The sequence below is a fragment of the Anabrus simplex genome, chromosome 1 (genome assembly GCF_040414725.1).
Source record: "Anabrus simplex isolate iqAnaSimp1 chromosome 1, ASM4041472v1, whole genome shotgun sequence".
Lineage (NCBI taxonomy): Eukaryota > Metazoa > Arthropoda > Insecta > Orthoptera > Tettigoniidae > Anabrus > Anabrus simplex.
Window position 1 is genome coordinate 479734068 of NC_090265.1, and position 14831 is coordinate 479748898.

A 14831-nucleotide genomic window follows, 5' to 3' on the forward strand; every position below is an offset into this window, starting at 1 on the left:
GTTATGATCAACCCTGAAATTTAATACACGAAGTTACATCTCTACGAGTGCTCATCTGTTTTCACTCAACACCGGGAACACTTTCCGCAATTGTATAAAACAAGGAAATTAAGCAGAATATGCCTCACTAAAAGACTAATATAGTTTCTTAGTAACTCATTACGAGCAACACAAAATCGCTTAGAAATTGGTCACAATTCCACGAGTTTCAGAACTACCGCTAATGTTACATGCACACAAAGCATTTCAGCTGCTACGAAGCAAGACTCGGTTACTAAATTAGTTTTATATAAATTCACAGAATGCTACTTTTCACGGATTTCTTTTCTTCAAAATAGCAGCCTGCTAACTGTTTCGGAATACCTCAATGAAGTAGCAGTTGAGGTCCAACAGGTGACAATCGATAATGTGATTATTGATACGTTTACCAGTCAAATTTCAAACGCTGCATCTTGCATTACCAGCTACTATCAAAGTCAAATCACATTTGACCGCAGAAGGCGAAAACAGCGAATATTTGAAATCCGTATAACGTTTATCTATACAATCATAAAATACACTCAAAATGTGTACATTTTACGGAAAAACCAGAATACTTGGCACGTATGCTATATATAATTTTTATAGTAGGCCTAAAAGTCGTGTTCACCATTTATTCTCTTCAAATTTAGAAATACTACCTTCTAACGAAAATAGCCAGCAGAACTCGTACATTCACAAGCTCTTTAAAGAGTAGAGTAGAATGTTTAAATGTATAATTTATAGCTCTTTATAGCATAGAAGCTATATGTTCACTGCACAAAATTTGAGGTTATCATATATTGGAACCACCTTTTTCTTGGCTGGGGATAAAAAAAAGGAGGGGTCCAATGCGCGAGTAAATACGGTAACCTCTAATACTAATGTCAACGGCAAGAATTTCTTGCTGAAAACTTTGAACTTAGGAAAATTTGTTTACTCTATTCACACCTCAAATAATAAAAAAGCAAAAAGTAGGCCCTTACCTCTTAATACGTAGTCTCTCTCTTGTTGAGATTTATCACCATGCATACACAGTGCTCGAAACCTGAAAATATAAATATTTAGAAAACAACTAAGTTTAGCTAGTTTGATTCAGCTTTAATATTTATTACTTAAAATGACGAAAAATATGTCACAAGGAATCTTTTGGTGAAAGTAAAGGAATACTACTGATGATTATCAGAAGACACATATGATTAAACAATTCAACGGTCCTAAATTATCCTTACTATGATTTAAACTCATTTGGAAGATCATTTTGTCCAGTTATAAGAATATGCACTGTTGTACACAAGTTGTGAAATTCGTAGATGAGCAGACTTAAAAATCATTATCCTGTTCATATTAACAAAAATGAACTTCGTCCTACAAAAATTCAACCTCACCTACATTACAATATTGAATTTCATTCTAGATCCACTTTGATTTAATAAAAATTTTTGTACCTATTTTGTTATATTGTATAGAATGCCGAACACACCCACTAACAGATTCGAGCAGCCTAAGCTGAAATTGGTCAAGACAGGTGCAGTATGCGTCGACTAGGCTTTTTGCTCCTGAATACTAAAAACACATCAAGTAGCTAAATGTAACACTACATTTGCTTACCATTGCCCATCCGTAACTTAAGACAAACCTTTCTGCCCAGGGCAAACTATCTAGCGAATATTTCTTAGAGTACTGGCAGTAAATAGAATTGAGGTAATAGTCCCCCAGAAAAGCAGATTCCAATTCCATCCAGTGAAGATGAAACTAATTACAGTTCTCAAACATTAAAAAGCTCAGGAAAAGACTACAGTTCTAGAATACAACTTAAGATTACAGCATCCAACAACTGAACTCACCCACAGCGACGAATGGTATCTGTGATTGTCTCAACCTTCCGCTTAGTTTCCACAAATATGATTGTCTTGTTATCCCTCTCAGAGCCAATTTCTTGAAGGAGATTATTTAACCTAGAAGACAGAATGAAGGAATTTCACACTCCCAACATACACACATTAACTATAAAACCAGAATACAGTAGAATTCCGCTGTAACGAACACCAGTATAACGAAATTTTCAAATTAACGAATATTTTTTTTGTCCCTTCCTTTGTATGTTTATTTTAACGAATTTTGTAGTTTCAGTTTAACAAATTAAAATTGAGCTCTTTCCTTTACCAGTTTGACCATATTTTCTCAATTTAAAACCAAAATTCATCCTGTTTTATGACCAACATTTTTCTTGTTACATTATTTCGTTATTCAGACGATAAGATCGCCGTTTTCCATATATGCACCCTACGCGATCGAGAAGGCAATCGCTTTTGTGTAACCAATACGCTTCACCCAGTTCTCACATAGGGTACGAAACTTATTTGGGAAAGACTAACGGTGTCCGACCTTCGACTATTGAAAATGTAAAGGCCAGATTTCCAAAACGAACACTGGGCATCTCCAAAAAGTCACCATCACGACTTGCGAATGAATTATCCAAAGAAACTTTTTACTGGAAGATTTGAAAATAAGAAAGCAGCTTTCACATACGCAGCAAGTAGTAGTTCTCCAAGAGAGAAAGAGAAAACAAGCAGAAATCAGCCTGGATATTTATTCAGCTGATGCTATGATTGATCACAGCTGGACCGGTCCAAAGAATAACATGAGAAGTGCTTTGAATAGGCTGGCGGTCCATGGGTTTCACCATCATCTATGCCGGCAATCGGACTTTCATGAACCGTCCCTACATTATGTGCGTACGTTGTGTGATAAACATTGCGATCGCTATCACTTCAGCAAGTGCAACAAGATAACAAAATCTTGACTAGAATATGCCAAAGATTAATGTATTTTTCTTTTAATGCACATTTGTGCACTATTAAATAAATATGCTTTGCCCGTCATCCAATGTAAGACGTCACTCTTAGCTGAGTAGGAGCACCAAGTTTGCAATCCACCAATGAATGCGACTGTGTCGTCGCATCATGCATTGCATGTTTCTTCTTCGTATTTAATTCGCAAAGCCTATTCAAAGCACTTCTCACATTCTCATTGACTTTGCATATTATTTGGACCAGTCCAGCTGCGGTCAATCATAGCATCAGATGAATAAAAATCCAGGCTGATTTCTGCTTGTTTTCTCTTTCTCTCTTGGAGAACTACTACTTGCAAAGTTCGTGTGCATTCCGTTAAAAAAGTACATATCATCGCAAATGGATAAGCAGAAGCGACTGCAGTTTTCGTTGAGTGAAAAACTGCAAATACTTGCGAAAGTAGAAAAAGGCGGAAAGAAAGGAGATGTAGCAATAAAGTATGCCATTAGCCCGTCAACACTTTATACTTTTTAAACCCTGGAAGCGGCAATCGTCGCAACCGCGACTCATTTCCCTGTTACTCAACCGGCAGTCTCTCTATCGAGATGCATTACGCCAGCGCTGACTAATTTCGAGACAGCGCCTTGACATTCAACATCTTTATGACATATCTTACATCATGTTAAAGATCAGATCAAAAATTAGATGGATGGCTTTTCCGGCGTTTGCTCTATTTACCAGCGTTTCGTCTTAGGTCTGACACTAGACTCTTCAGAGTGGGATGTGTCAGACCCTACCCACTGACGCTGGGGTGTATGCAGGTGAACTTATCAGAAGCTTATTTATGAAGCACAGTCTGATAACTGCATACGGGAGATAAAACTCCACAATGGAATTAATGCCCGCCTAGCAATTCCAAATGGAAATTCTAAGTTCCCATAAAGGGAATTAGATTCTTTTCCACCAATAGAGCATATCAAAAATCAGATCAAAAATTAGATGGATGGCTTTTCCGGCGTTTGCTCTATTAACCAGCGTTAACCCACTCTGAAGAGTCTAGTGTCAGACCTAAGACGAAACGCTGGTTAATAGAGCAAACGCCGGAAAAGCCATCCATCTAATTTTTTATCTGATTATTTATATGCTCTATTGGTGGAAAAGTATCTAATTCCCTTTATGGGAACTTAGAATTTCCATTCATGTTAAAGAGGAAACTCTACTCTATAATACAGCACAATTCTAAAGTAGTTTAGTATGACAGTGTACGGTATACACGTGGAAAAACGAGAACGCTTTGCAGACGGTCATTCTGTTGTGCTTGCTGTGGTTGACCGATGTACATTTTTCATATGTGTTCTCTTGTCTTTTCACCTCTTAATACTCTCTTCTCGTAGTTTCACTGTACCCGTGGACATACCGTGCTCGCTAAAGCAGACTTCTACTATATTAAGAATGACATCCGGCAACTGTATCTTAAAAATCTCAAAATGAGACACTCCAGTAATACCTGGAATGAGCTGATTTTATGTACACGTATTTATCTTTCTTGGTAAAAGCTAAAAAAACAATATTATGTGCACAGCAATAACTTAATACATTTCACTTCACAGAAAAATGCTACTTTACACACTTCAGTTGGTACCCATACCAGGATTCTCTTGTAAAATCCTCATAACATCTAACTGATGACAATTACATAGTAACCATTAAGCAAATGCTGAATATCCAAACATACTTGTCTTCCTTTTCACCATCCTGGCACACTTCCACTATCTGCTGAATATTGTGATTGGCTGAAAGCTGTAGGGAACCGACGTTGATTTGAACGTAGTCCGATAAGAACTCCTCAGCCAAATTCTTCACTTCCTTTGGCCAAGTAGCAGACCACATTAATGTTTGGCGATCAGGCTGTTGGCAAAAAGCTATGAATTAGGCCACAACATTATGGAAAAGTTTAAACACATGAAACAAACAGGGTCTGAATTTAAAGTTATAAAAAGGACAATTCTCACAGAACATCTTAATGCTACTTTGGCACTTATCCAAACAGACCTTTACATTTGGGACACTGGGAGAAAAGTAGCCTTTCTCGTCACAGAATTCCAAAAATATTCAAATCCTTTAATAGTGTAGCTCTAAAAGACAGTTTTCTATTTTGGATTTAGCTTTAATAAGGAAACTGCAATAGCAAGAACTCTACGTTATAGGCACACCTAAAGTAAAAGGAGTTTTGAAGTCTAAGAGCGCAACCACATGTTCATGCAGCATGGCTGTCAGAACTAGAACTAATACTGGCAGAAAAAAGCGTTTCCTTCCTTTCTCAAGTGCACAAAACTATTTACAGAAGGAGGCGATTGACTGGGTGGAAGGCAGGCAGCTGTTGTTTATTAGTAGCTCAGCATGATGGATTCCTTCTAGTTTGTGAAGGTTAGCTGCAGTGGTAGGGTGTCAGGCAGGTAGACCATATGTTAGTATACAGTATATCAGGTCAGAATATATTCTGCTACTGTATGCGACAGACGGTACTACCTGCGACTGATACCAAAAGAGGCAAACTAAGGGAAAACCAATAGCTGCGAGCAGAGGAGTTTTCCTTAGAAGGTTAGGTAAAATGAGACCTTTGTGTGGGAAATAACACAAATTCATCGGCTGTTGACTTGCAGTGAGGCAGGGGACTGCCTAAGGCTAAGGGAGACCACCATGAAAGAAAATCCTCTAGTACGTTAGGCTTAGCAAGCCAGTACAGGAGTACAATGGTAAACAGTCTCTCGTAGTGCATTGGCACTGCCAGTGGCAACAATTAGCCTATGCAGTGGCCTCCACGGTATACACTAGCCATGCATCTTGGTAGGTGTGCTAGGAGCAACCAAGGAGCCCAGTCTAGCACACGGGGGCAAAACTGGCAACCAGGAATGAGTTGGCTGGAAAATTTATAATGTCCAATAACGGACCATTTATATTGGTATCCTCACCAGTTGACGAAGTAGAACACAATTTGGATACACTGCAGGAAATTTAAGAATTTAATGCTTCTGGACGATGCCATTCACGATCTCATTGCCGACAACGAATATGAAAACAACGTCCAGATATGCGATGAGTCGTGCAATCCACAAGGCTAATAAACTCTTAGCAGCAAGTAACTTCACTGATACACAAGATTTAGGTTTACAGTCAGCTTCATTCACAGCCGCGCCTGAAGTTAAATTGTCGACTATCAGGTTAGAACATTAAAGCATGGCCACGTTTCTGGGAATAATTCCAGTCTTCTGTGGACAAAAACCAGACAGTATCTACTATCAACAAACACTTCTTTCTACGGTGATACTCTGACGGCAAACCGAAAAGTTTGGTTGATGGAATATCCGTCACAGCCGAAACGTACGAACTGAAAGAATTTTTCAATTACGTTACGGAGACAAAAACAGAATAATTCAGTCTCACTTAGGTTATCTCGAACACCTTCTGCCTGCTATTTCAGACAACCCTGATATTCTCAATTCCACATTTATAGAATGTCACTGAAGAGTTCAAGCCCTTGTTGGCTAGGAGAAAACGGGGACGGGTATGGAAAAATGTTAGCTCCAAAATCCTCTCTGCCTTCCGATGTTGGCTTCCTCACACCAAAAGATCAGAATTAGAGGATAACATTTCGCGACTAATGGAATTTCTTGACAAGGTTGAGGGTATGACCAAAGAATTTCATGAATCTTGTAGGACTGAAGATGGGCAGGAGAGTTGTAAAACTTCCCAGAAAGAAAGACGTCCTACTCTCTAACAATCTATGCATCGCAGAGATATGCTTCTTTAGCTAGAAGATGCAGACAATGAAGAATTTAAGATTATCACCAATGGATGCTTAATTACATTTCGAAGGCACAAGTAAAGACATTTTATTTACCCCATCACGCGGTTAAGAAAGATAAGGAAGGTAGCACTAAATTTAGAAACGTTTCTGACGCTTCCTCTCATGAAAAAGGATATCCATCCCTCAAAGATACTTTGGAAATGGGACAAAACCTGCAACATGAGATACATAGCACCTTGACGCGTTTTTGGTATACTTTGGAAATGGGACAAAACCTGCAACATGAGATACATAGCACCTTGACGCGTTTTTGGTCGCATGTTAAAGCAATCGTTTGCAACAGATGTCGGGCATTCCTACAGTTGAATCTTCACAACTATGACAAATTTGACTAATTTCTTTGGTACCGGGTGGAGCTGAATAACGACTTAATTCCTGTTGTTCCTTGTGGAACATAGGGCATCAACAAAGCATCTCCATCTGCTCCTGTTGCCAGCCAATCTCTTCACCTCTCTCCAGGTCTTTTCTTCCATTCCCTCCATGTGTACAGATCTTCGCCACGTTTGTTTGAGCCTTCCTCTCCTTTTACCCTGGGGGTTCCAATAAAGTGCCTCTCAATGGCTTCCTTCCCTTTCCTCAACGCATGCCCTATCCATTTCCATCGCTTTATCTGTATGGCCATCTCTGTTTCACCCGTCCTTTCACCATAGTTCATGAGCTGAATAATGAAGGGGACTGTCACGAAGGACATCATTACATACCGTTTTACACGGTTTCCCTTTGGACTAACCAGTAACCCGTTCTTAATATGAGCCACTTTACGAGAAGTAGCAGCACTTGAAATCACATATCCGAAGGCATCTGCCATAATAGAGAAGTCTACCTTTATGGACGAGTTTACAGCTAGTGAAGAAGACGAGGTCATTATGCTTTATTCCGAACTCGCTGATTTACTGACACACATGAAGCTTCCTCTCCCGAAACGGGCCACAAGTTCTACATCTCTTCAAGATATATGGGAAGGTGAAGGCCAGATTATAAATCAAAAGACGAGAGTTTTAGGAGTGGCCTGGAATTTCATGGACAACTACATCTTAACCGATCAGTCTGGTATCAATGAGATCCTATTTGAAAAACCTGGAACTAAGTGAAACTTCCGTGCAACATCCACATTTTACGATCCTCTTGGTTTGTTAACTCGTCTCCATCACCGCTAAAGTTCTCCTTTATAAGACATTTGGCTCAAAGGAATCGACTCGGAAGAATTATTACCATCAGATCTCGCGCGACAGCAGTCCTGGATGGCAAAACTGCCTGTTTGTTTTATCAGTATTGCATGTACCGAGATGGATCGGCATATCCAAAGGCAAAAACAGTCTGAAATTCACGTGTTTTGCGACGCGTCCAAAAGGGCCTACGTAGCTGTACCATGAGCGAACCACGACTGAGAACTCGTCTCATACGATTAGCCTGCAGCATGACTAGGGTTGCTCCTGTGAAGAAAATCACCCTTCCCAGATCGGAACTACTCACCGCATTAATTTTTTCATGTCTTCTGAACTACTACTGCAAGGAGACTGATTTAGAAGTCGCCAAAGCTGTCTTATTGAGTGACGGTTGGGTAAGAAATGATCCCAACAAATGGAAGACGTTTGTGTGTAATAGGGTGACAAGTATTACGCTACACTACGCCGAGTCAATGGGCATAGTCCGGGAACCCAGAAAATCATCTCACCCGAGGAGTTCTAGCCGATAATTTTCTCTCACTTGATTGCTGGTGGAATGGACCAGATTGGCTGATTCAGGAACAATCTTCCTGGCATCATGACATCAGTGACTCCGACATGACACTACCAGAAGAAACATCGCCCCCAAAAGTTCTAGCGATAACAATGAGAGAACCACTTGTGAACGTTGAACAGTACAGTTCGTACTGGAAAGTACTTCATGTCATGGCTTGGGTCTTTCGCTTTATATATGCAGCGAAGAAAAAAAAAAAGTCCCACGCTTTGACAGCTGTGGAACTGGAAGTTGCTCAAAACTACTGGATTCAAAAGGTCCAAGAAGAATGCTTCACCAGTGAACTGACAGTGCTTTGGAAAAGCGTTCCCTTTCATCATCTCCAATAGCACGCTACCACCCCTTTCTTAAAGAATGATCTTATTTGTCTTGGAGGAAGACTGCAATTCGCTGACTTATCCATGACAGAAAAACACCCAGTACTCCAAGACTGAGATCATCTGACACAGCTCTTGATTATGCAGACGCACGTAAGACTTCATCTAGGAGTTCGGGTCATTCTTAGCAGAACTTCGCACTGAATTCTGGGAGCTCGGCAGACAATCAAGAAAGTCATTCATACATGTCTTCTGTGCAAAATAGCTCTCATTTCACTTCAGGAAGTAGAAGCTCCCTTACATCTAGATCGCGTTTGACGCTTCTCAGTTACAGGAATGACTTCACCGGCCCACTGTACATCAATGTCTGCCACGAAGTCAAGAAATCGTATATCGTATTATTCACTTGCGCTGCTACGTGCGCTGTACATCTGGAGCTAGCAACAGATATGTCGACTGAAAGATTTCTGACGGCTCTTCAACGGTTCGTGGATGGCCGTGGGTTACCACACACCGTGTACTCAGATAACGCACAAACTTTCCACACTGCTAACAGAGAACTGACGGAGCTCCTCACTAAGACCCCAAGATACATCATTACTTTGCCCACCACGCTATCACTTGGAAATTCATACCACCACGGGTGGGGCTTGGAGGGGAGGATGGTGGGAACTAATGATAGGTTCCATTCAACGCTACCTCAAAAAAAAGTGCTAGGCCGCGCACAAGTAGAAGATTTAAATATAATCTTAGTGAACATCGAATCCGCCCTAAACTCACGCCCCATCGTGACAGAAGACTGCGGAGCCTAAACACCATCCCATTTCCTCAATGTAGGAAAGAATACGACTCTTCCAACAGGTCCAGAGCCAGAAACAAGGAAAGATCTAAATCAGGAGTTCCGTATGATGAAATTCACGGATGATCTCTGCCGGCAGTTGAAGGAGTTCCTCTTCCAACTGCGAAAATACGAGTACTCACAGTGGATATTCAAAACTCTGAGGAGATATTGTTTTGTTACAAGACATGCTGCCCAGGTTGATGTGGAGAAGAGCTCACATCGAGGAACTTCAAGGAAGAGACGGATGGGTAAGAACAGTCATCCTGCGTTAGCCAGGTGAATCCAGAATTAGCCAACCGATAGAACTGGTCATCCCTCTGGAGACTGACCAGGGTGGGAAGGATGTTGGGTATCTTGTGAACGAAGCATCTTTGTTTTTCATTTGTTCACATACTGTCTCCGTAAGTAAAGAGGAATGGCTACATAAAGGTGTATTTCATTAACCTCGTTCTCCCATCGCAAGCACAAGGCAAATGCATTAAATAATGAAGGTCCCAAGACGGTGCCTTGACATACTCCTGAGGTTATGTTAACAGTCGAAGATAGCACTCCATCAAACAACACGTTGAGTTCGACCCTTGAGAAATGACCGCAACAATGCCAGTACACTTCCCCTAACATTCATCTGAATTTTAACAAAAGTCGTTCATAAGGGATTTGGTCAAAAGCTTTAGCCCAGTCCAACGCCATGCAGTTTACCTAAACAATTTGATTTCTCCAGGGAGAACTACCACTCATCAATAACCTTAGTTAATGAAGTATTACAGGATACTCTTGGAAGAAAACTGTGCTGGTTTCCACTTAGCAGATCACCTTCACGGAAGTATTCCCGTATACTAGAGACTACCAGACGTTCCATACATCTACATACGTGGTATGTGAGACACTGGCAGATAGTTGTCAGTAAGTGCAATGCCCCCCTTCTTGAAAATCAGAACTACATCAGCACACTATAGGAATCTCCCAACCAAAGTGTCTACAGCAGGACTGTCCCATATTGCAATGAACAAGTCTGAAATAGCCTTATCAGCAAAGAGTAAGGTACTTAATGATAAATGAGCCATATTTGACCGAATACACTCTCGGCCACTGTTTTTCTTTCTCCAACACAAACAGGGTCATGGGTATGGACCTGTACATGTATCAATTTTTGCCTAGAAAGTGCATGGCCCAGTACGTTGTAGAGCGCATTTGGGTTAAGCCTTCTCACAACAAGTTGCTCTAGTCAGGCAAACTTGACAATATTTAAGAATATACTTACTCTTATTTGTTCCAAAATTTTTCGAATTTGAGGTTCGAAGCCCATATCCAACATCCTGTCAGCCTCATCCAACACTAAGTAGGTGCAACGACGCAAATTTGTTGTACCTCTTTCCAAGAAATCAATCAGGCGTCCTGGTGTAGCAATCACAATCTCCACACCCCGTTCCAGATCACGTGCCTATAAAACCAGAATGGTCCGATAAAAGCACAACAAATAAGAAGCATCATGGACGCACACTTAGAAATATTTTTTAAGTGATAAGTGAATGCAAAGATGACTTTTATAAATAAAATAAAAAGATGTACAATTCCTAAGATTCTTTAGCTCTCTAGACACTAAGCAATACTTTACTACTGAAGTTCAAGTAAAATCTTTATGGGTTTCAAAAATCACAACAAATGAACATGAGAGAAAGGCAGGCTTTAAAACAAATACACTAAAGAAGTGAATCACTAAACCTGTCATGAAAATAATGTAATAGGATTGTATTCATTATAATACTTTTCATATACACAACAGTAAAAAGGATTATAACGAACGCCAGTTGTAATGAAATGTTCAGAATAGCGAAATTATTTTAGGGCCCCTTCCTGTTCCCTATTTAGTGGAGATTAAAATATTTCATTAACAAATGTTGAACTCTCAGTATAACAAAATGTAGCCTTTTTGCTTATATTTAACATCTTTTTCCTTCAAAATACAATTGAAATTCACGTAAGAAGTAATGCTATTGACTTGGTCGGAACGCCACATTTACAATCAACCATTAAACGTTATAGTTTCACATCCCTACACTCTGTACTGCATTTCGTGTATTCATGTCTCATTACGCGTTCATTGTTTATCTTTCGTTCGTGAAGCAACATGTGTATTAGAGTGCCAGTTAACTCTTTCGCCAATATGGATCAAAAGAAGCAAAAGCAGTTTTCTTTAAAAGAAAATTTTAAAATACTTTGGGAAGTGGAGAAAGGAGGAAAGGGAGAAATAGCAAAGTATGGTATCAGCCCTTCAAAGTCATGAAATTCATAACTAATGCAGACAAAATTAAAATCTGTCAGTAAGTGGACTGGGCGACCGCATCTTGAAGCATGCGCGTCGCAAATGTTGAACTCGCACTTTCCAGTTTCGACTCAATCACTTAAGTTGGTCGAAGTTTTGTTTGATTCAAATGGCGGCCAAAATCATTCATACCAGTTGCACATGGTCGAGTGCAACCTCCAATTCAGTGTCAAAGTGTGACCGCAGAAAAATGTTTAACCCTCTTAGTGACAGGCCCCTGTGCTCATAGTATGCCAAAATGCTAAATTTTTATGTAAAGGCAATTTCCGTAATGGGACTGACACTGTTCTTACGGACATTTACCAACGTTATACCTTAATTATCCTAGATATTCATTAATGCCATGAACTTACCTGAGGTCCCTTAGGAGCTCCACCAAATAGACAGGTGTTGCGTACATATGACTTAGAACCATAATCCTGGGCAACAGCTTGGATCTGTTGAGCCAACTCCCGAGTTGGAGCTAAAATGAGAGCTATAGGCCCATCTCCACGATTCAAGCGTTCTTGATTGTTAATATGAACAGTTGCAGGCAGAACATACTGAAAAAGAAATTCTCAATTAGCAACAATAAAATCTAGTACAATGTTTGCAAGCTATCTCAGAATACTAGCATTTTCAGAAAAAAAATGTAAAAAAAAAAGAACTCAACAAAACTAAAAGCAAGCTTAACTATACTCACAGCCAGAGTTTTTCCTGAGCCAGTCTGTGCTATTCCAACCATATCTCTGCCACTCAAGGCAATTGGCCATCCCTGAGCCTGAATAGGTGTTGGAGTTTCAAAACCAGATTTCCTGCAAGACAAAAATAAGGAACATTCAACTTCAGAAGAATGGCAACCTGAAGATGGCAAGGAAAGTAAAAGATATTTCAATGTGACTAATCAAAACAATTTATACCATTTAGACAATTACTAGTAGTTACCACTTAAACCAGAAATGTTTCGTATTACAAACGGGAAAATAATGCAGTGTCATTTTGTCGTTCAAGGAACAGAATGCTGGAGATGGATTTTGCTACAGTAGGAGTATTTAAGCTTGGAGGCATTCCCAACAGATTGAACTTACACTCTGCTTAACACTAATATTTTACGTTCTCACAAATCTAATTCGACAGTTTGGTTCAGTAAAGTACAACAGAGGCAGTGGTACTGTAATTTAGACCTTCCTTGCTTGGCTTTTCGAGAATGTGCTTCCTGACAAATTGTCTAGCTAGTTAATACACTGTGCACCTCTGTTTTAGTACATGTGAAAACTGGAACATTCTCAAAAAATAAAATGTTAGCACAATTGTTCCACCCCACATTTTCTGCTACAAAGTAACTTTTAACACATTCACACCCGTATCCAGGTTATTGCCTATAGCGCGTGACCATGCTGTGGACCGTATCCGAGTTAGCCCGGATAAGCGCAACCTTGAATTGGAGCCGTTCCTATGCAGCTGGGATCTATTTTGCTCACAAATATGTGCAAGAGAGTTGAAGGTAATACCCTTATGAATGCTTCTACGCACCAGAAACCACATGGCCATGGCAATTTACCCCCCCCCCCCCCCCATGCACTTTTTTTTTTTGTTTTGTTTCTGAAGGTAGCCTAGCACTGGCCCAACTAGCTGCGTAATTGGTTTGCGATTGCACAAGCGTGTGTATAGTCGCGTTCTGAAGTATAACCATTGCCTGTAGGGACAATGTAAGTGTTGACGAAATTGCCGACATCCTTTTCAATGAAGACTCAGATGAACTGATTCCTGAACTAAGTGAAATTGAAAGTGACAGTGAAGACGATTCTCCTGGACACGTGTCAGAAAACACAGGACCGGTACCTGAATGTTCACCTTTATATTGTCCCCCTGCGATCCCATTTACTGCTAAACCAGGTATAAATATTGAAACAGAAAATACTAACGAGATGTCATTTGTAAATATTTCTCACAGCTGAATTTCTCGAATACCTATGCGAGCAAACAAATCTGTACGCGAGTCACGTAATCAGTGCTGCGACGCGCCCCTTCTCTAAACACTCTTGCTCAAACGTGGAGTCCGGTGACTGTTTCACAAATGAGACAGTTTCTGGGTTTGATGCTCACTACTGGCATCATTAGTAAACCATTTCTCAGAATGTACTGGACAGATGATCCAATTTTCTCCACTCCTATTTTCTCAAAGACAATGCCACGAAATCGCTTCGAAAGTATCCTCTCATTTCTCCACTTTAGTGACAGCAGCGAATACGAGCACAGCACTGACAGATCGTATAAAATCAGACCCATTTTACAGTAACTTATGGACAGATTTACAGAGCTTTATACTTCCAAACAGGAAATTGCTCTAGACAAAGGAATGCTAGCCTGGAGAGGGCGCCTAAGATTCCGCGTATACAACCCCGGTAAAATAATAAAATATGGCATTTTAGTGAGGATGGTTTGCGGGTCTAACACGGGGTACACCTGTTAACTCATGATATATGATGCAAGTGGTGCGAATTTGTAAATTCGCACAGTTTTTCAGCTGCTTGAAAATTATCTTGGCCAGGGCTTACAGTCTATATGGACAATTATTTCAATAGCGTTGGACTCTCAGAACAATTACGGGAACAGAACACTGCCGTATGTGGAACAATACGGTCAAATAGGGGTGTACCAAAAGATCGAAAGGAACACCAGGCAATTCTCAAACGGGGGAAATGACTTTCAGGAGGGACGAGGATGTATTGCTTGTTTCTAGGGGGGACATAAAGGCCATTACTATGGTAACATCCATTCAGCAGAAATGGTCGAAGCAAAGAAATCTGGAAAAATACAAATGAAACCAGCACCTGTGACCGACTATAATCAACACATGCATGGTGTTGATACTGCAGACCAGTACTTGGCGCTCAATCCTTTCATGAGGAAAACTAGGAAGTGGCCAAAAAAGGGTTTATTACTTACT

At 40.2% G+C, this 14831-nt stretch overlaps 1 protein-coding gene across 1 annotated transcript in view; it reads right to left on the reverse strand.

Moving 5' to 3' along the window:
- Window positions 1-14831, reverse strand: part of LOC136856972 (uncharacterized) — a 55361-nt gene that overhangs the window by 18009 nt on the left and 22521 nt on the right. Inside the window, exons 5-10 of the mRNA XM_067135285.2 lie at window positions 12585-12696; window positions 12256-12444; window positions 10841-11020; window positions 4549-4721; window positions 1866-1976; window positions 1005-1066 (exon numbers count right to left, since the gene is read on the reverse strand). Coding sequence (XP_066991386.2) covers window positions 1005-1066; window positions 1866-1976; window positions 4549-4721; window positions 10841-11020; window positions 12256-12444; window positions 12585-12696 — 827 coding nt within the window. The remainder of the gene's footprint in view (window positions 1-1004; window positions 1067-1865; window positions 1977-4548; window positions 4722-10840; window positions 11021-12255; window positions 12445-12584; window positions 12697-14831) is intronic.